Here is a 22150-nt window from a genome sequence, read left to right as displayed (position 1 = left end):
CAGCTTGTTATGATTAACCATATAAAAAGAAAAGGAGAAAAAAAAAATGTATCCACTGGCACTTTCAATTTGCATTGCATGATTAGTTGAAAGATGCAATTTAATAATGCATTCCATTTTTACTTAGAAGTAGAAGGGTTTCTGCTGGGACTTAAAAATGTCATTAAAAGTGTTACACTTAAAATTTAATTCACATTTAATTTCAGGGACATAAAATCTTCCAAAACGCCAGATTGAGATGTTTGACCTCATTATCAGGAAAAATGTTTGGAGGAGTAAAGATGAGACTTTAAATGTCAAGCATTGTGTTTTTAAGTCTGTTAAACTTGTTAAGTTATTTTTGTAATCAATACAGATTTTGAACTTGAACCCTAAATATAAACAGAGGGTCATTACTAAGTGTTTTTGATAAACTAATGAACTTGCAGAAACTGGAAAAACAGGAAAGTTCCCAACTTTGATCTCAAAATCCAAAATGGCTGCCTTTTATACAAAATCTGTTGTTGCGCAATACTTTTATTTTTTTGTTAAACCTTACAGTCGCACTCAATACTTCTTTTAGTGAAGTTTCTACCGTGTTTGGAGGTACACAATGGACATTTCTAGCAGTAACTAACTTGTCGACTAATCACATTGGTAAGTGCCACTGGTCAAGAACAAGGTCATCAAGGTCAGGGTAAGACTTTAGAGGTCAGTGAAGCACAGCATGAATACCCACAATCACCAGTTCTGTTTCACTGCTCTCACACATAGAGATCTTAAAACCGTCTTCAGTTAATCTCTCTGATGAAACAACTAATGGTTTTAAAAAACCTCACCTTTTCTACATCACAGTTCATTGATATGTATTTTTAACATCAACATTTCCTTTGACCATTAAAGGCAGGTTCAAGTACACAGACAGTTTGAGAACCTTTCATTTATTTTACTTTTTATTTTCAGGAAAATTAGAAAATAATCATCTTGGAGGCATAACTTGTAGTTTTCTGTAAATATATAGTGGAGTTATGTAAATTTGTTGTTCTAAATCTTTAGGAGCAGAGGTAATACGTGGTGTGTCTTGGTAAAAGGTACTTTGTGTACAGTGTAAAATATATAAAACCTTTTTGAGAAACATCACTATTTTAATGTTTTTGTGCATGTTATTACACAAAGATCTGTGTTCTTTCTGAGCTTGTGTACAGATCGCATCAACTATAATAAAATACGCTGGCTTTCATATGACTGTTATTATCCATTTTACAAGGGAAAAAACGAGTGATTTCAACTGCCTTTTCTCTTTTTGTTTGAACTTTGTGTTTGTGTAAGAGCTGTTATGAGCAGCATAACCCGCTGATTCTGATTACACTCAACACTATAAGTGGAGCTCTCCGCCTTGCAGTGGTTGAGGATTAAGCTTTTTACAGATGCAAATAAGTTGGATTGCTGCAGAAATTTCATTTGTAGTCCGTCCACTCCGAACGGCTGAAATTCCAAACCGTTCCTCCGCCTCCCCTCCCACTCTCGGCTAATTCTCATGCAGCTCTGATGCACATGACAGTAATTAATGGGTTTATTTAACCGTGGTTCTAACTTCTCACTGAGAAAATGCTTCACATCTTTTATGTGCTGTGTATTTTTAGAGCTTTCTCCCGTGATGCCTTGTGTATCTCAGTGTGTGCGTGTTTTTGTTAATGTGTGCAAGGACTCTCAAACTGTGTCTTAATTCAATCTCTGCTAACACCTCACTCCATCCCTCGTCCCTAATCCGGCCAGACTATTAAAAGGTGGCGCACCTCCTCAGGGGGCTGCAGAGAACGTCTTACTTCCTCAGGATCCAGCCGCCCATCCATATTTTTCTCCTAATTTCCACCTCCGCTGCACCACAAGACATCCCAGCTGTACTTTGCTCTGAGAGGTGCAGGCTCTTTCGCCCTGGTCTCGGAGAAAAGAAAAGACATCATCAACAGCCACAGCCATGAATGGCACAGAAGGACCCAACTTTTATGTCCCCATGTCTAATAGGACGGGATTGGTGCGCAGCCCATTTGAGCACCCTCAGTACTACCTCGCCGAGCCGTGGAAGTACTCTCTTCTGGCCGCATACATGCTGTTCCTCATCATCACGGCCTTCCCCATTAACTTCCTCACCCTTCACGTCACCGTCAAGCACAAAAAGCTGCGAACCCCGCTGAACTATGTTCTGCTCAACCTGGCGGTGGCCGACCTTTTCATGATAGTTGGAGGATTCACGGTGACCCTGTACACGGCCCTGCACGGATACTTCAGCCTGGGCGTCACCGGCTGCAACGTTGAGGGATTCTTTGCCACTTTAGGAGGTGAGAAGCTGTTCATGTACATTCTGCTCAAAATACATCCACTGTGTACTACAGTTCAAGACTATGGAAGAGGATTAGGGCCAATGAAAAACTTTTTTTTTCCCCCTCATAATTCTGTCTGCAAATTCTGAGAATTTTGTTTTTCAGCTGCCCCAGTTGTCTTCAATACAAGACTGTAGATCAGTTTTCATAGTAAAATGTCCTGCTTTATGTCTCAGGGGAGATCGCCCTCTGGTCTCTGGTCGTTTTGGCCGTTGAGCGCTACGTTGTGGTCTGTAAGCCTATGACCAACTTCCGCTTCGAGGAAAAACACGCCATCGCTGGCTTGGCGTTCTCCTGGGTCATGGCCCTGACCTGTGCTGCTCCGCCTCTGTTCGGATGGTCCAGGTACTGCATGCCACCGTGTCTGTGCAGCTGTGAAACTGCAGAAATATTCCTGTTTTTGTTGTTTTAGTTTGTTATGGTACTGCATACAGGCAGCATCTAATAATGGCATGCTGCGATATTGTTTTTTGGATGCAGGTACATCCCAGAGGGCATGCAGTGTTCCTGTGGGATTGACTACTACACTCCCAAGCCGGAGATCAACAACACCTCATTTGTCATCTATATGTTCGTCCTCCACTTCAGCATCCCCCTCTTCATCATTTTCTTTTGCTACAGTCGCCTGCTCTGCACCGTGCGGGCGGTAAGAATATCACCATCTATGCTTTGATTGAAAAAGAAAGAGAGAAAAAAAAGGATATGATAGATTGTTTATCAGGATAAAGATTTTTTTCCCCCCCTCCATCTGAAGGAGGGCAAAGCATCATGGAGTCTCAGGAGATGTGAGGGGATTTAGAAGCTCAAGGACGCTTCAGGAGGGCAGATCATTGCCAACGTGGCAGCTTGTACTGAGGTTCTCAAGTTAAAGGGCAGTCTGCCTCCACACTGTGTCATCCTCATGCCCTTGATGATAATACTAAAATTTTTTATCATGCATTAGGAGGCATTAATGGAAAATAAATAAATAAATAAATCTCCACATCCAAATTTGTATGGGTAAAAGTGCATAATCTACCAAAAACAAGATCATTTGTAGCTCCAGTTTTGCTTTGTTGTTCTTTTTCGTAATATGTTTAACGAAAACTTACTGCAAGAAAAGTTTGTTACATCTCCTATTTCAGTATTTCTTTCAAAATTGTTTTTGACCAGTATCAATTATCCTTATATTTCTTCTATTTTTCTAGAAAAAAGTACAAATGATGTGACTGATCAGTAAATCTAATAAATGTTTTTTTTAAATTCATTTTGTCATCTTATGAAAATGGTGGTTTAAAAAAAAATAATTAGAAACCTAGAAACACAGGCTGCCTTGACAGGAATTCATCAGATATATGAAAAGTTTCTAGAACTTTTCAAATGATAAAAAAAAAGCTTTCATACTATAATTTCTAAAGAAATAGCAGCACTTTAAAACATAGAGTTATAAGGTGCAGAGAAACTTCTGGGAATATTGTTGATATGTTCACTTTTCTCACCAGAGACGGTAGAGCTTGTTGAAATTAGATGTCTCCTGCAATATAGACGACTTTTAAGTTTCCTCTATATATTTTAATAGGACAAAGGTTTTGACCCCTCCAGAAAGTTAATGTTAGTTCCTTACAAAACCGGTTTGAGGGTTTGTGATCCCTTTTTCGTCTCCCAGTCGTGCTTCATGTTTAGGTTCTGTGTGTTTGTGTTCAGGCTGCAGCTCAGCAGCAGGAGTCTGAAACCACCCAAAGAGCAGAGAAGGAAGTGACACGTATGGTCATAGTGATGGTGATCTCCTTCCTGGTGTGCTGGGTGCCCTACGCCACCGTGGCCTGGTACATCTTTGCCAATCAGGGAGTTGAGTTCGGACCAGTGTTCATGACGGCGCCGGCCTTCTTTGCCAAGAGCGCTGCTCTCTACAACCCAGTCATCTACATTCTGCTGAACAGACAGGTATGCAAAGAAGATAACTGTATTGTTGTTTTTTTTTTAACAGATCATGAGGTTGGATAGAAGTTTAATTAAAAAAAAAGGTAGCTAATAAAAAAAAGGTAGCTAATTTGTATTTTCAAACAGAATATTCATTTTTTTCCTATCTAGTATTTCATAGCTAGAATGTTGGATTTTATATTTTTAATTAAACACTTTGCACAAGTATTTAGCCTTTAGTTGCAAAGTTAAAGAAAAACAAAATGTTCTAAGAAAAAACTATTAAAAAAATGAAAAACTAAAATAACCTTGCAGCATATATGTGCACACAATGAAACTACTACTTTCCCGAAGCTCCCTTTGATTCACTTTCAGCATTTTGTCTTCTTGAGTTCAGACATTTCCTTTAACTAAAGCCAGAGCTTGCAGAGAGGTCACAAAGGCTCAAGGTGATGTCATTTTGCAAAGACATTAATCTGGACAAGGGCACTAACAATCTGCAGCATTATGGCACAGTGAATGCAGCCGTTACTAATTGGAGAAAATATGTAGGAACATTACGAAACTGGACATTTTTCTAAAACTAAAGATGAGACACAAACTGGTCAATGAGACTGCCAAGAAGCTGAAGGAGCTGCAGGATTTTCTGCCAAGTACTGTCTGTCTTCTAAATGTGAGAAGAGTCTCTTGTATTTTTCATATTTCTGGACTAAGAAATAAGATTGCAAGACACAATCTCCCCTCCCCCCAAAAGAAAGCACCTGAGCCGTGTTAAAACCTTGCTTGAGAGACTGGTTCGGCCAACGGAACCAAAGTTAAGCTTGGGCCTCAGTTCCAAAAAGTGTGTTTGGCACATAAGCAACACCGAAAATCACTAAAAACTCTCTCATATGGAGAGATATTTGCCCTGGTGGATTTTCTTTTACACTTTCACAGTCAGTCCAAGTAAGACTCTGAGAGCAAATTAAACATTTTGGAGTAAAGAACTAGATTCAAGAGTTTGTCTATGGGGTCACCCAACAGGGCTCTCGACCAGAAATGTCCTCACAACCTGATACATTTGGACAGCGGTCGGCAGTTCTCTGGACTCACCTCCTCTGGGACAGACTCAATCAAAGCAGTATGTGTACTAAATGTCCAGATTTGGCGTGCTGATAGATTGCTACCAGCACCAGGTAGAAGAAAAAAAACGCAAAAATTGGAACAAAATGTGCTTCCACAAAGTTTTGGTTCATGGGTGTGCAGGGCAGGTTATTGCACCTTTTTTTAAATTTTTTATGCTTCATGGTTGAATTATTCTTTATAAGCCCATATAAAAGCCGGAAAAAGTTTTCTTTTTAATGGTTTGCCATGGTCTCATTTATTTATATAACAAAAACCTGATACTGAAATAGAGGACGACTTTACCTTTTAGTAAAATTTTAGTTGCAGATTTATATGCATATTTATATTTATACTTAGTAACAGTGTAACCAGAATCAGAAAAAAAATAGTATTAAAAAGGATTTGAAACATGTGCAAAAAATGAATGCTGTTTATTTCCTTACCATAAATCTGTCATATTTATCTTGTAAATGATCTAAAACTTAAACCTCAAACTGGAAACTGTTCCAAGATCCAAATAAAGCTCTCTTTAACGGCTTAAACAAGGTCTGCAAAAATGTGTGTATGCCGGGATCTTATTTTATCTACACACAGCAAGGTGAGGTGAACACATTATTAGCCAACGTTAATACATTAGTTTGTGAGAATGAATAGCACATGCTGTTTTTACTGTGGTTACATTTTAGACAAAGTGTATTATTGCATTAATATGTCAGCTGGCCACGCTAATGAGCCAAGTCAATGTTTCCTGAATGTGATTCTGTGGTCTCCAGTTCAGAAACTGCATGATCACCACAGTGTGCTGTGGAAAGAACCCATTCGGAGATGATGAGGCCGCCGCCGCAGTCTCCAAAACCCAGACTTCATCCGTCTCCTCCAGCCAGGTGGCCCCCGCTTGACCCCTCACTCCCTCTTCTATCTGCTCCATCTGTTCCCGCTCACCAAGGGACCCACCACCGCAGAGCAGCAATACGTTCCATTGGCCGATTCCTCCGGACTCACCTCCTCAGTTGTCCTCGCTGCAAGTTGGCGCATGTGCCGCAACTTCAGGCGGATAGACTCAATCAAAGGCCAGCATGTTCACTTTCAGCCCGTTTAATTATGGAAAGTGTTCAGCTGCTCCTGCAGATTTTTAACCCGGCGTTATAGGGTTGTCATCTTGATGCGGTTCCAACTGAATCCCTTCCAGGCCTCCCCCCGCTGCTTCAGTAAACAGGTTATAGGTGAAAGTCTGATTCAGAGTCACGCTCCCACTAATATTTGGATAAACGTTTCTTAGCGTTTTGCAGAGAAGATGCACACGTTTTGTAGCCATGAGCAAGTTACTGACATAATCCTGGCTGGATATTTCACTTTTCCTTCCAGAAAGTTTAAAGCTTACATAATTGGTTGGATTCCTGTATACATTTTTTTTTAAACATAGTCCATCATTTTTTTAACCGTGTTGAGGTTCCAGCTTAATGCTAGCCTGCTTTGTCCATCCCCGATCCAGTTTTGATGAGTGTTTGGGTTCATCGTCCTGGTGGATCACACCAGTGTCTCCAAGTTTCAACCGTGCAGCTGCGGATTTACGCTATGGTTAAGGAATGTCACTGCAGTTCATCATCACTGGCTGCGAAACTAACCCTCAGCATGATCCTTCCGCCACCATGCTTGACAATTGGTGGATCCTCTCAGGTTTAAAAGCCTCAGCTTTACTCCTCCGAACATTTTTCCCCATTTCTGAGGTCAAACAGCTGAATGTCTGTCTTATCCCACCTGAAAACATTTCTCCAGAAGACGACTGGGTCGTTCATGCGCACATCTGCAAATCTCTGTCAGCCTCGAAAGTGGCATATTTGGAACAGGAGGTTCTTGCTTTGTCCGCATTTTGACAGTAGGCACGGATATTGTTGTTCCAAAACCTTCTAAGATCCTGCAGTTTAAAACCTTGGTTGTTCTGAGGTCATTCCTAATCCTCTCATTGGAAGTGACCGTTTGGGACAGAAAAGTGAACATTATACACAGTTTCATGATCAAAGAGGACAGAGATACCAAACACACTATTGTGTATTGTGGATACTGCTGGGTAACAATGTCACTGATTTTAAATCTGTTGAAAATATATAGGCTGTGGAAAAAAAGCCAGATCAGTGCAAGGGAATAAAAAATAAATAAAATCAATTTATTTACTGTTTCTAGGTATCAATTCTACCTAGAAGCGTGGTCTCATACCCAACCGTAATGATGCCAGAACTTTAGTAATGGTCACAAAAAACATAGTTTCTCTGCAACTTACTACAGGACATTTCTTGAAATATTAATGGGATGTGTGTAAATATCTGAACATTTCTGCATTTACTTGCCCCTGTTTGGATTAGATATAGGTCAATAATAAACCTATCCACCCAACTGTTATTTTTAGAAATCACTGTATCTTCGTCAACCTGAAAACCCCCCCGAAAACACTAGATGTAATGCATAATGAAAAGCCCCATATGAACGTTGCATTTATGTCCATGATATGCATGTGACAGTTTATGTCCCCAAATCAGACACTCTGACTAACCAGTTATGAAATCCTTAGATTTATTTAAGTATTAATGTGTTTAATGTTATTAGAGTATCAGATTGTTCTCTCCTCTGGTCTTTATGATGATAAACCTGGGAGGGTTAGCTTGTACTTTGTCTCAGCCATGGGTGTGGAGCGAAACTGCATGACATAGTGTGTGTGTGTGTGTGTGTGTGTGTGTGTGTGTTTGGCAGATGTTTGTTGTATCTGAATGGATGCCAGAATGTGTAATGAAGAGACGTACTGTTTGTTGTGTAGAGGCTAGGATTTGTGTGTTGCAATAAAAACAAAGCTGAATGTCTGCACAACCTTATCCTGCACTTTTTTTTTTTTTTCTTCAATCATGACAACGTTTACAGTGTTTCCTGAGAACTTCCAGATGCTTTTTTTTGTGGGCGGCTGAGTAGAGGGCCAGATTGTAATGGCTGTCAAATGTCGTTAAAATCCTGTAATGCATTCAAGAGCACAGCGCTTCAGCTGCTGCTATAATAAATAGTATTATTAGACACTTTAAAATACTTACTTTCCTGTAATTTATTTCACAAACAAATCATTTGGCATCACGATTACAGTCTCTCTTCAGATTATATTGAGCTCACACATTTTTTCCTCTTTTAAATGTAAATTTCCCTCTTTTTCTTTTTTTTTTGTAATTGATCAGAATCCAACATCCATTCACAAGCACACTGATTATACTGATGCAGCTCTTCCCAGTGAACTACATTTAAAACATTTGATTTAATTGTTTGCAGTCTTTTATGGCCTTCCCTCCGCTCCTCATCAACCCGTCATCAGCCTGCAGAGCACATTGGGGCGTAACGCTCAGAGCTCCGCTGGGAGCCTGTCGCCCCTCTTCGGCCAGACCTGAGATTGTTGCAGGCTTTAGGAAATGGGAGGAGTCCATCATGGCCCTACTAATCCTGATGGACAGGCCACTTGAAAGCATTATAACACATCTATAAATATTGCTATAGACATTATATTACAGTACAGTGCATCATTGGCTCGTTCCCTTTTAAAAAAACATAAAAGGGCTCAGTGCGTTAAAGGTGGCCACCAGGGCTAATTGTGCAGAAATCCAGGGAAACGCTGTGAATTCCTGCAGTTTCCTTCTAATGTTAATCAGAGTTCGGCTGGAATTCTGTCTTGTGTCGTAGGGGAAGTTTTGGGGGAAAACACGTCGCGAGCGTGTGACGCTCCAGAGGCGGCATCAAAATCCGTTTTCTCGCGACAGTCAAGACGCACACGTGAACAGTTCCTCCTGAGCGGCGGTCCCAGGGAAACGTGTAGGTTGGGGAGGAAGGCAGCTGGCAGCAGAAAAGAGGTGGGGAGCAGAGGAGACCGGCGGCTTCAAGCTTCGCTGCAGCACTCGTAGATGTTGTCCTCCACCAGAGCGATGACCTGCTCGAACTTGTGGTGCAGCTGAGTGCGACGTGCCGTGGGGTTGGCCTCCAGAGCGTTCACCACCTGACCGGCGAAGATGGGAGAGAGGGAAGAAAACAAGAACAAAAAAACAAAAACAAAGATGACTTTCAGAAGCTGTCAAGGATTCATTCATTATTCTGTCTACATAAAAGCAAAACGAGGGAATAAACCTGCCGTCACAGACAGTAACTCCTAAAAACGTGTTCTGGATCCTTTTCACATTACAGCTAAAAAGTCAAATGACTCTTATTTGAATTTTGTGTAATAGACCAACAAAACTAGTATGTAGCACAAAAAAAAGCAAACATGGCTTTCAAAATGTGTTACTAGCTTTGTACATCTAACGACTGATTTCTTCTTTCTTTGCCCAAGATCAATCCGATTGGATGGAAAACATTTTTGTGCAATATCTTTAAAGTCTCACTAAGGTTCTAGTCTGGACTTTGTCTGGGCAAGTCGAACACATTCTTTGATCTTAACCTCTCTATGGTAGCTCTGATCGTCCAAAAGAGTCTTTTGTCGTCTGTAAAAGATTTCCTTCCAGAGTTGTATTCGGCTCCATCCCTCTTCCCATCAGCTCTGAGTTGAAGGGGTATGAATACTTTCGAGTGAAGTGCTTCAGCCTCCTCTCCCTGCCTTCATGCACGCCTTATAACCACAAAAGCTCTTGCTCTTCACATATTTATAAAACCCACATCTGCTCTGGTTTTCATGCCCAACAGTTGTCACCGTGTCAGTGGGATTTATGGGCTCTTAGCAGCAGTGTGCTACCAGGCAGAGCGAACTGAGCCGGGGCGAGAGAATAGGCAATCAGGGGCCATTCACAGAGCTCTGTGAATCAGAGTCTAAGCCCCTGGCCCGCGTCAGTACAGTAGCATGACAGAGGGAAGCAGCTAAGCAGCATTATTGTGAGGGCGCTCCATTAAGGCACAGTCACCACTGACTAAGCCTCTCTCTGCAGAATAAGGCGTAGCAGCGTGGAAGCATGGGGGAGGACAGCAGGAGCCTGAAAAGGGCTAGTTCAAAGCAGAACAAGAGATATGAAGCGGCAACTTAACAGCGCCATTAAACAGATGGGGGTGTTGGCTCGCGAGAAGGTAAACAACACGCTGTTTGCTTAAAGTGAAAGGTATCTGTGGGCCGGGAAGAGATGAGTGAACACACTGAATAATTCCTGCTGCTGCTGCTGCTTGGACGAGAGCCCAAATCTGATTGTTTCTCCCTTTTAACAAAAGAAGAAAAAAGAAAAGCTTTTACGTGCTTTTATTTAGTGACATGTTGCAAAGCCATCCACAGTCCGTTACATCTCTCATGGCAGCTGAGATCTGCAGCGCTGATGCATCACGCTCTGATAGCTATCGGTGAAACTTAATACAACAAGTGAGCTCTGTTGAGGCAATGTGGCTTTCAAAAAAAAAAAAAAAAACAAAAAAAAAAACAAGTCTGAACATCCAAACATATCTTATCCATGTTTCTGATCACAAAAACGGAGAAGAAATGCACAAATCACTCACCTGGTTTCTGTATCTCTTGGCGTATTTGTAGATTTCTGTCAAGGCCAGGTTGGTGTTAAACTCATTTCTGTACTTCTGCAAGACAGACATCAAAGCAGCAGATTAGATCAAATTCCAAAATGAGACTTGTGTGTCACAACATGCTTTTGAGGAACCAGACAAACAGGAGCTCTTTGAATGTTTGACTTACTCTCGACTCCTCGGCGAGGTGAGCGTTCATCTCCTGCTCACTGAGAGGGGGCATTTCTTGTATCTGCTTGTAGTAACACTGCACTTTCTTCTTGTACTCTGGGATTTCCTTGGCATACAGCAGCTTGTTAGTCGGTGAGTCCTGGAAGAAAAAAAATAAATAAATAAATCCCTGGTATTTCATTCAGGAAACTCATGTAAAAGTTTAGTTTTGTATTCATGGTGACTGTGCGTGCCAGAGCTAAAGAAAGGGTCCCCTTGCACCTGCAGTGCTTTGACCTACTTGTACTGAAGATTTATGCTGCTTTAATTTCATCCTCAGAACAAATATAGCACTTTTAATTAAGCTATAAAGTTCAAACTTAAAACTTAAATGGGGAAAAAAAAGAGGAATAGAATGTAGGGAATTGTTAAAATGCATGACACATACAGGCCTAGCAAAACAATGTATGGAGATGATAAAAATCTATCTGATTGTTACACATCTGACTTGCTGTGTAGAAAACATGCAAAAGATTCAACAATATTTATTAGACAAAGGATTTATAAAAAAGCAGCTAAATGTTGCTTATCAGGCTAATTCAATTAATAATCTGTAAATTGTACCACTTCTATAGAAGCAAGAGTTAGGTCAGCTTGGTGCTGTGGAGCATACAACAGTGTGTTGACACAATGACAAGAAGGAAAAAAAGAAGGAAAAAAACATCAGCAGTGACCTTTGTGAAATCCATCAAACTGTTTAAAGGTCATAAAGTAATTTACTGTATAATTCAACTCCATCATTTTAGAGGGAGAGAGATTATGCCAATGTGAACCACTCAAAGGTTGGTTTGTGTAATGAAAAAATAAATTGTGAAAAGCCAAAGAGTTTTCTTACTGACAAAAAAAAAGGAAATGGAAGAACAAATTCATTTTGCATGGCTGTATTTAAAAGATATCTGGAATGTCTCAACCAAACTTTCTGACGCAGCGTCGGAGGGATGATCATTTGAGCTGATTTTGCAGTCACAAGATCCTTGAAGTCACTGTGTTAACTATAACTCCTTTATATGCAAAAATGTTCTGAAGTTAAATGGGGTGCCATCTGTTAGATTGAAGTTTGGGAAAAATCGGGTCATTAAAACACGGAATCCTGATTGTGTGTAGAGAAAAAGGAGACGAAATTTCTCACCAATGAAGTGAGAGACTTGATAAAGTCTTACAGGACACAATTACTTCAAATTATTGGTGCTAAAACTGGTTCTACAAGGTAAATAGCACCTGATTCTGGCATCTACCAGACCTATAAATTATAACCTAATACACAAATACCTACAAGTATTTTCTTTTCAACATGCCTGTATATTAAATGAATCCTCCATTTTTCAAACCACTTTATACTAAATAGCCTATTTAGTGACTTCTCCATATCCTGTCATAGTTGGACATCACCCCAGACATCTATGAAAAAGTAATCAGATTACTGTTGAGGTCATGAGTTTTCCCTCTAATTAGAGGGTTTTATCTACAAAACTCTAATCAGCTTCAGAAACCTGATGCTCTTTTAAGATTAGATAGCCACTCACATTAAAAAACATCAAACTGAGAAATAATTTGACTCACTAAATTATTAAAATGCTGCTTATGTTTTCATTCAGTTTTACTAAAACTGACATAATTTCTAACAGGATGATTGTTTTCTTATTACATTATATCTTTATCCCAGCTGAAGTCTTTTATTTCCAGCTGTTCCGTCTTTTCTGCCAGCCATTTCTACATTTACGGGCTGAATTCATGCTTTTTTTCCCTTTTTTTTTTTGCCTCCTCCAGACGACAATTTCTGCTTGCTGTGCTTTAAATATCTCTAAAATCCAGCCAATCTTTCAAACTGTTACAACCCACCTCCGTGCAATCAAGCCCTAGTTGAACAGAAATATGCAGTTGGCTCTTTCACCATTATCCTTATTTCAACACTGGAGGTTATCATATCTTCATACTTGAAACGATACTTCACATTGATGAGTCTAATCACTACAAAATGTTCTCAGTGGCTTACACAGCTGGATGCTATAAATTGCCTATTTCTCTTACTTGGATATACCACCTTACCACCGAAGAAGAACGCTGCTGATCTTGGCACATTTAACAGATGCTGGCTGACATGTTTATATGTTATCAGCTAAATGTGCATTTAATGAAAAGAGTTTAATTAGATCTGAATCAGTACAGTATGTACATATTTTCCTAAATGTTTCTTTTATTCTCATTTTTTATAATCTATATATTATTTTAGATTGTCTACGTGTGTTCTTTTTTAACCCATTTTGTTTTTATTTAAAGTAATAAGTTGACTCCATTTTGTTACATCTCAAACTCTGAGCTCTCATTTTCTGTTTTCTTCTAGCTACAGTTACTTATGTCTGTGCCTTCAAAAGTAACTGTACATCTAAACTGTGTGTTATTCTTGATGACCCAATCTAAACCAAAAAAATAAAAAATAAAAAATCAAGACAATGGAGGCAGGAAACATTTTTCTTTGCTCACAACAACAGGAATCATATTCAGAGCCAGAGAACATTCCAGTCTAAACAAATCTCCCCACAGTGGTGCTCATTCAAGCAGGAGAAGTAGCAGCCCTAAAAGGCTGTGGGCATATTCGGGTTTTAGTGGTGACTACTGCTGTGAGCGTGCTGCACTGTGGGGGAGAGAAAGGGACGGAGAAAGTAGGACAGGGAAGCAGACAGACTGGCAGCTACTGCTTTCAGCAGGGCTGAAGGTGCTTACAGCGCACCTTAACATTTCCACGTCATGAGTTATTTGTGTCACTTATTGTGTGAGTTAAACGTGCCAAGCAGCTGAGCTGCTGCAGCCAAATTTGCTCCTTCTGATAGGAACCCTCTTTCTTCCTGTCCACAAGGTCACTTCCTGCTGCTCATCCATCTGTCCACCAAGCCTCCTGTGACCGTGTGGCCCTCTACGCTCTGCATCTCGCCAGATAAGACGGTTTCTTTGGAAACCAAAAGCAACACACAGCTTCCTACTCTGAGTTCACCGCTGCTGGGCTCCCAGCTAATCCGGATCCCTTTACTGTCTCGTCTTGTAGTCATCGTCTGTGCAGAATCTCTCAAAGCGTAGTAACATTTCATCACTTTTCTCCTTCACCTGCGGGACAAGATGTGACCACATCCTTGAACTTGGCTTTGCCACACACACACACAGCCAGCCAGATGTGGCCAGATAATCAGGGAGCTGTAGACGCAGTCTATCTCATCGCTGAAGGTTTTATGTTTGTCTCTGCACCCATGCACATGCATTATCCCGTTTGTACGCTTGAGCATAGCGGCTGTAGGCACGCTGGCTTTTTGGCGCTGAGATAAGGCACATAAATCAGCCTGTTTCTCAGAGAAAAGAGCATTATATGAGGAGTCCTCAGCTCCCTCCAGGGAGGAAGCCAGTCAGAAGGAGACAGGAAGCAGAGCGTGCTGAGGGTCATGGTGTCTGAAGGATGAGACAGATTTGTGAGCAGTGAGGACATTGACATGCGTACGTGCACATGCAGACAGGCGGATAGGAAGATAGATAGATGAATGAATGTTCACGCACTCACACACAAACTCGCGCGCAGCACCTAAAGAGATCCCTGGTGCTTATGACCTTGGATAAACCGAGTGGGCTGGAATAACAGGAGGGGAGGTAGACGGAGCTGACAGTGTGAAGGCTTAGGAGGAGGGCTCACAGGGGGGGCTGAAGAAGTGCGAGTGTGTGTGTGTGTGGCAGTGGCTGTTGGAAAGATAATTTGCTCCAGTAGATGCAAAGATTGATAGGTGGAGAACAAATAATTTGAGGTTTTAAATGTGGAGAAGGAGAAATGACCCAGTTCCTCGTAAGGTGACAGTGAACGGTGCGTCAGCAATTTTCACCTCATTTTAGAGGTAATAAGAGTGAAAACGGCTCCTTCTGAGCCATTGGCTGAAATTACATCCTTATCACCGATGCTCTGATTGCAACATGTGGCACAGCCGTTGTTGGGCGGTGCCGTTTAGGCCTGCTATCTAATCTTGTTTACATTCTGTGGATTTGCTCCTGAATGGGTTTGACCTTCTGCTGCTGCCAAATCCTGTGAGAAGCTTCTTCAAAGGAAAGAGAATCTCAAGTCGTTACAAATATTGTCAATACTTTGGTCTGGATCAGTGATTTACAGAAAATATATGAAGGTCCAAAGTTAATCACCGAACAAGGATTGAGGAAAAAAAATACTTAAGACTGTGGTGTTTAAGGTTAAACAAAGAGGAAATAATTTAATTTTCCAACATGCAGGCAGCTCCTAATTTGTTTGCTGAGAAGACACATGTCTGTGCATGCTGCTTTTTCCACAGCTGCTTCTAATATAAACACTGTAAACGAGAGACTCACCTTTCCCAGCTGCAGATCAGAAATGGAGCAGGCGTCAATGAAAGCCTGGGCGATGACGGACAGACAGGCGTCCATGTGATCCGTCTTATCGATGTCGAACACAAACTGGGGGTTCTTCAGGATGTTCACCCAGAAACGCAGAGGTAAGCTGCCCAGACAGAGGGGGTGGGGGGAGTCGGTTTTTTAAAAGACTTCCACCCACACACAAAGGACTCTTAAATCATGGTGTTTAGTAGAATACCTATTCGTTTTCCAGATGTGCAGGGTGTCTGGGTCCGTGATGCCCCGCTTGTCAGCCTGCTCCTCGAGGAAGTCGAAAAAGTATTTGACGGCCAGAGGCGGGCGGTCAGGAGGGATGCTGAGGATGGCCTGGAAGAGGTCATCCAAGAACTTCTGAAGAGTTCCCTGTGGAGGAAAAGGGCATTCGCATAATTTCACGTGATGTAGGAAACGTCAGCGACACAAACGTGAAGTATTCATACCCCTTGAACCTTTTGACATACTATGAAGCATAAATCTTGGTGCACTTTTATTTTTTTAATTTACGACTTAGCTCACAACCATGCAGCAGAGAAAACATTTTTTACAATATAAAACCTGAAAAATGTGGTGTGCATTTGTATCCAATTACTTTCAGTCTAATATGTGTGGAACCAGGAAATATTTTATTTAGAACATTACTATTATTAAAATTTTTTAAGCGATGGATAAAAAAAACCCTGACATTTATTTAATGTAGTTAATGTAATAAACTAAGCCAAATAACGCTGCCACATAGAAGACGTCCGGTTCTTTCATGAGCGCAGCGAATGATTAAACAAAATCAACCACTTGAGAAATCACAAAACATGGCGGTCCACCTTAACTCGGAGGCCCATAAACGAGAGAATCGGATGAGACCAAATTTGCACATCATTTTGGGCCACATGCAAATTGGGCTAACACCTGCTAGAGGCTGCAAATGGCAGAACAACAACACCACGCATAAAGCCTGAGTTAAAGCTTATGATCCAGATCAAAGAATATTTCTGCCATAAAATGACCCACTCATTTCAGCCTTAGGACAGCATGAAAGTCAATGTTTATGCACACTCCAAATAGAGCAGCATTAGGAAAAATGTCTGTCTTTAGGTGTGCATAGCTGATAAAGGCATATGTACGAGCAGCTGTAGCTACAGCAAAAGGTTATTCTATGGAGCAGAGACATAGGTTGGTGTGAATACAAATGCACGTCATCCTTTTGACGAACAATAATTGAATCCCATTTAGTCCTTTGAAGTTTTGCGGCTGTCAAAATGTGAAAACGTTTAGGGGATATGGATACTTCTATATAGCCTGAAGAGAGGGATTTTGTTCTGACTTTATGTTGCAGAGTTGACAACGTGTTGTTTCTGGTTTACCTTCGTAGACAGAAGGCGTGTCAGGTAGATTTCCGGCAGCACTTTCTTGCGATGGCTGTGCCTGTGCGACTTCTTGGTCTCTATAAGCTCATCATGAGGTAGAACCTGGAAAACCAGAGGTCAAACGTTACTGCGAGGAGTAGCTAAGTGAATACACTGCTGTGTTTTGTCTGTGTGAGCTGTCAAAGGGGGATTTTTTTCTGGTTCTTGCATTAGACACATGATCCAGATACTGACTCAGGGTATTTTTGGAGCACTGAAGGATAAACAGAATTAGGGAAGTTCAAGGAGGCTGGGAAATTCTCAGGAATTTTTTTTTAGTTTTTTGGCTATGTTTTTTTTTTTTTTTTCTGTGACAAAATGGGGGGGGGGACTGCGTCATGTCTGTGACTCACTTACGGTTGAGGATTCATGAAATATGTTTCTGTTAAAAAGTTACATGGAGTTAATATTTTAGTTGATAACAGTCTTGTTGAATTAATTTAGCATAAATCCAGATTAGCTAGAAGCTGGTATCTAGTCAGAGAGAGACCAAATTGGTCTCCTGCCTTCTTAACCTATGTCTGTAGACTAAGCAAAAGTTGACTCTTCAAAGTTGTTTAAGCTTAAACTGAGAACTTAAAATCCATAAGGTCCACAAAACAGACTGAAAATCTCTTAAAAGTCCCAGAAACTATAAACTCAAAGAGAATGCAAGATAATTTGGTATGAATGAATTTATTAAATATTTACCGTACATTTTGGTTAATTTTGTGGCTACAATATTGAGGTGAGTAAGCATGTTTACATTGTAATGGTGAATAGAGAAACACAGATTCCCAGATTAGAAAATAGTTTAATTTTTAACTATAAAAAACAAAAAAGTAATTATTTGCATAACAAAAAAAAAAGAAAAAAAAAAGAAACATCACCTCTGCAGGTGAAAATATCGACTATAACACAACATATTCATCTTTAAGTAACCAAGCGTTTGCTTTTTCCTGAAAGGCCCACAACTAACTTGTGACTTTTACTCACAAAAAAAACCAAACTTTGCTGCACCCAAATTTGCTTTTCATTAATTTATTAAACTTGGCTGAAACAGGAAGAGTTTTCAAAGGAAGAGTGACCAAAATGCTGTTTCTATTCCTCAGAACTGACCTATTTTTTCCCCCAATGAAGACCTAAAGAAATTAGAAACTAGATGGCTTTTTTAAATGAGGCAAACCTGCAAAACCTTTAATAAGTTTTGAATCTACAATAATCTGAACATCACTTTCCAACTAAAAAATCTGACCAATTTATTTGTTTATTTGATGTATTGCAGCTTCATTTATTGAGATGGGGGGGGAAAAAAGACTATCTTTACTTAATTTGCAAATCCTTTTTACTTGACAATTTTGTCCTATGTGACACAAAGTTTGGACACCCTGTTCGAAATAACACACAAACATGATGGTTTAAGGCAGGGGTCAGCAACTCTGGTCCCTTAGTGCTGCTGCTCTGCGACGTTTGGAAGCGTCACGCTTGAAGAGAAAGCCTTTGCAAATCTTGCTGACATGCCAAGGAGGTAATTCATTATTTTACTCAAAAGTTGCATGACATTGACATTCAAGGACAGGAGTTGCAGACCCAGGGTTTAAATAAAATATCCTCGTCTAAAACCACTAAGATGATTTTAAGAGGGAAGACGTCCACCTTGGTCTTAGTGCTTCTCTAACTAGCTGTTAGCGGCAGCCTCCTTGGACCAGCTAATCTGGATTTATACCAAATGACAATTCCAAAAGAGTTTTATATGGATAGAAACCGCTTATAACCTTTTAACAGAACGTCACTTAAACAATCCTAAACTATTCCTTTAGGTTCTAACTACGCTAGAACTTTCCGTTAAAACCAACCGTTCACCCGGCAAATTGTATTCCAAGAAACTCATTATATTAGAGTCAAAGGGCCCATATCTTAGCTGACGTTTATGAAAGAGCTTAAGCAGCATTAGCGCTGTCATGTCCTCTCAGCAGCTTTCCCTCTCACCTCCATTCCTCCCCCCCCCCCATATTCTCTCCATCATCAGGCTTGCCGCTGGGCTGCCCACAGGAAAAGCTCCTCAGATTTAGCCAAATTACTTGCATGAAGATACTCACCAAGTGCACATATTTCTCTGTGTCCAGATCTTTGACTAGAGAAAGACAAGAAAACATATGGTATTAAACAATTACACAACTAGTGTGGTGCAGGCGTGAGCAAACGAGAGAAGATCGAGGCATGGAGACGAGTGAGAGATACAAGGAAGACAAAAAAAAAAAAAAAGACCGACAGGAGAGTAAAGGAGATGGAGTGCAAAAGCAGAAAGTGATTAGGGTGGACTGTGCGCCTGAAGGGGAGGGCAGCTGTCTGAGAGAATGAAAGAGAAAGATTACGAGCAAAAGGGGAGAGAAAAGAGAGAGATTATGAGAGACGGACGCACGGAGTCTGAGACTGGTTGTGGAGCTGCTGTAATGAGATGGTAATGCTCGGCCAACGCTGGGAACAAAAGAATTAAATCTAGCCGGTTTATTTATAGATCTCAACACAAAACATATTCATACACACGCATGAACGGATATGAGTGCCGGGATGAGCGTAGACTCATGTTCAAACATGGACTCAAAGACAAACATAGTAAATTTATTGTGCACGGCACAAGAGCTAAAACAAAGACAAGCTGAAAGTCACACACACACGCACACACACACACAAGCAAGCAGGCACCTTCATGGTGTGTGTTTTCTCATTACAGCCCACTCTGCCAGAGAAGCCCCCATCCAGCAGGCCACCATCCAGACCCTCAGCACTGATCACAGACGGCCAGGACAGTGCTGCAGATTAGCCAGGGAGCACTACAAGCTCATTGCACCCCCTTGACGCTTTGAAGCAGGCGCCAGGTTTGGTGCTCTTGAGCCTATTTTTGGCACCACGTGAATGGAGAGAAGCACCTTTGATGGACAGAACCCGAAGAGAACCAGGCTCTGGTCTGGAGCTGATTATGTAAGGTGGACAACTGGACAACAAGCGCAGGAGCCCATTAACGGCTGAATGTAAACTCATCTGTCAACAGGCGAAGCTCGGTGGATGCTGGACAATGGGCCAAATTGTGTCACATTTTTCCCGACAAGCTGACAGCTGCTAATGGATTACATCCACAACATGGAGGGGGGAAAAAAAAAAGCTTTCAATGAGCCACTGTTGTTAGAGTTTCTGTCGTGATTTATTAGACTGGAAAGTATTTAGATATCAGTCTTTTCATGGATGAGGGGAAGGGGCGGCTGCTTGGTTTCACATATGTTTACATGAGTGGATCATGTTCTCGTGATCGCCTAAGCATGTGCCGTTTCCAAGTGATTGAGTGGGTGAGCGTACCTCTCCACGTCCGGGCGAGCGTGCATGACAAAGTGACAGAGAGTGGGCGAGTTTGAAGGTTACCTACCTCTCTCCAGGGTGTTTTCTTTCTTGTCTTTCATGCTCATGGCCAGCGACGCGCCCTCTGGGATCTAGAAAAGCGGGGAATAAGGAGGAGAAGAAGGATGAGGGGGCGAAGAGAGGCGAGAGAGGCCAGAGGGCGGAGGTCAGGGGTGAGCTCGGGTGCACCAAAACAGTGTCATTAAGCATGCCCTGGGGGGCAGTGTCTCGCTCAGAGGTGCAAGTGTTTGTGTATGTGTGTTGGTCTGGAGCGGTGGCTGGTTTTGCAGGGGCCTAGTGCAGCTCATTAAAGTCAACCTGCAGTGAAATGGATTGAACAGAATCGCCAGTGAACCCAAACCGTTAGTACAAGCTCTGGCTTGTTGCTCTCACAGCTCCGTCCCAACCGCCCAGCGAAACTCAACAACACTTACCAACGCACAGGTAACAGTTCAAAGGTCGAGAGGCACGGCGTGTTTGTTTCATCACGCACAAATCATCGCAGACATAAACAGACATACAAAAACATGTAGGTAGCTGGAGGAGTAGATTTAATAAAGGCTTCCTGTCGTCACATCACCTTCGTTTTGCAAAATTAGCCTGATTTAACAGGAGTACGCTTTGGTGGGAGGGAAATTAAATTCATCTTTCAGATGACCAGAGCTGCATAGGTTTTCAGCCAGGTGCTCACTGGAAATGTAAAAATATTCATTTCCCTGTAGGTGAATTTACCCTACTATAAGTTTGCACTGGAAACTCTCATTGTTGTGGACTTGGTCACTTCAGGCGTATAAAAATGAGGTCAGAGGAACCACAAAGATGTCAGGATATTTTTGTCTATTGGTTATACCGGCTACTGGAAAATGAGAGAGAACAAGAGTTTTAGCAGATAACAGGAAGACTGGATGTATTACAGCGACGTTACTCTGTTTCCACCCTTTCAGCTTTCAAGCTTTCTCTGTCAGGAAACAGGATGGATTTGGAAATGTTGGCAACCCTTTGGAAATCTCATAGTTAAGGCATATTTCCAATCATTCAAAATCTGAAATTCTTGATCTGATTTTTTTTATATCTGGGTGACAACTTTGAAGGTAAAAGAAAGCCTCATTAACTCTTAAATAATGCAAACTTATATTTCTAATTTTATTGATCTTTAATAGTTCAATACAGGAGAGAATATTTTCAACAACATAAAAGTCATACTGATCAAAAGTGATCAGCAATTATAAAACCCTTGCATTACTAAAGTTCAGAACTGAATTCATTAACTCAGGAAAGTGTGCGCCTGTAGTTATTTTAGTTCAATGGTTGACCTTCACTATGAGGCAAGATTTACATACGGTATGTGCTGAGTGTGTTTTCACCTTCTTTTTTCTGCTGAACAGGGACATTATCCCTCAGGACTTCCAGATCTAACAAGTCCCAACATTTTCCGCTCTCTTAAAGCCAATTACAGTAAAGTCAGAAGCTCAACAACAACATCAGAGTAAGGCTGAATTTCCCACGGCACACAGACAGGTATGTGCTTGGAAGTGGGAAATGCCTCACAATGATTACGTCAGTTTGCTTGTTTTACTGACCTTTACGCATGAACTTTCACAAGATCTATAACCACTTTCCCCCCTGCTGTGACTTGTATACATAGCATAAACTATGTAATGTTTAACCTCGACCTTGTCGTGTTTTGGGTTGAGGTGGAGGTAATTAATAAGTTCCTATTGTAAAAATAATACAGAGAATTACACAGAAACAGGCGGCTATGTTTCCAATTAGAAGTTTATGTACAGTCATCACAGCCATGATTGTCATATTATTTTTTTCTTTTAGTGATGCATTTGAACCATTCTCTTCTGAATTGATTTGATAACACAAAATAAAACTATAATATTTTTTAAAAACAAG

At 41.0% G+C, this 22150-nt stretch overlaps 2 protein-coding genes across 2 annotated transcripts in view; one reads left to right on the top strand and one right to left on the bottom strand.

Annotated features, from left to right (window-relative positions):
• The first annotated feature begins 1319 nt into the window (after positions 1–1319).
• exorh (extra-ocular rhodopsin) lies at positions 1320–8227 on the top strand. Its single transcript, XM_007562335.2, has 5 exons — positions 1320–2318; positions 2537–2705; positions 2841–3006; positions 4044–4283; positions 6137–8227. The coding sequence occupies exons 1-5, from the start codon at positions 1958–1960 to the stop codon at positions 6260–6262; spliced, it is 1062 nt and encodes a 353-aa protein (XP_007562397.1). The 5' UTR covers positions 1320–1957; the 3' UTR covers positions 6263–8227.
• A 304-nt stretch (positions 8228–8531) lies between these two features.
• The window catches only part of plxnd1 (plexin D1), a 115054-nt gene continuing 101435 nt past the window's right edge, over positions 8532–22150 (bottom strand). Inside the window, exons 29-36 of the mRNA XM_007562336.2 lie at positions 20277–20340; positions 18955–18989; positions 16835–16939; positions 15676–15839; positions 15435–15582; positions 11044–11184; positions 10854–10928; positions 8532–9381 (exon numbers count right to left, since the gene is read on the bottom strand). Of these exons, the coding sequence (XP_007562398.1) occupies positions 9265–9381; positions 10854–10928; positions 11044–11184; positions 15435–15582; positions 15676–15839; positions 16835–16939; positions 18955–18989; positions 20277–20340 (849 nt within the window). The 3' untranslated portion in view covers positions 8532–9264. The remainder of the gene's footprint in view (positions 9382–10853; positions 10929–11043; positions 11185–15434; positions 15583–15675; positions 15840–16834; positions 16940–18954; positions 18990–20276; positions 20341–22150) is intronic.

The sequence above is a fragment of the Poecilia formosa genome, unplaced genomic scaffold, assembly GCF_000485575.1.
Source record: "Poecilia formosa unplaced genomic scaffold, Poecilia_formosa-5.1.2 Scaffold135, whole genome shotgun sequence".
Lineage (NCBI taxonomy): Eukaryota > Metazoa > Chordata > Actinopteri > Cyprinodontiformes > Poeciliidae > Poecilia > Poecilia formosa.
Note: the sequence above shows the minus strand (reverse complement) of the source record. Positions and strands in the feature narration are given on the sequence as shown.

Bases quoted from the DNA above. Each gene is read 5' to 3' on its own strand.
- exorh (XM_007562335.2), top strand. From the start codon at position 1,958: ATGAATGGCACAGAAGGACCCAACTTTTATGTCCCCATGTCTAATAGG. The intron at 2,319-2,536 runs GTGAGAAGCTGT...TTTATGTCTCAG, and splicing joins ATTCTTTGCCACTTTAGGAG to GGGAGATCGCCCTCTGGTCT. The intron at 3,007-4,043 runs GTAAGAATATCA...GTTTGTGTTCAG, and splicing joins TGCTCTGCACCGTGCGGGCG to GCTGCAGCTCAGCAGCAGGA.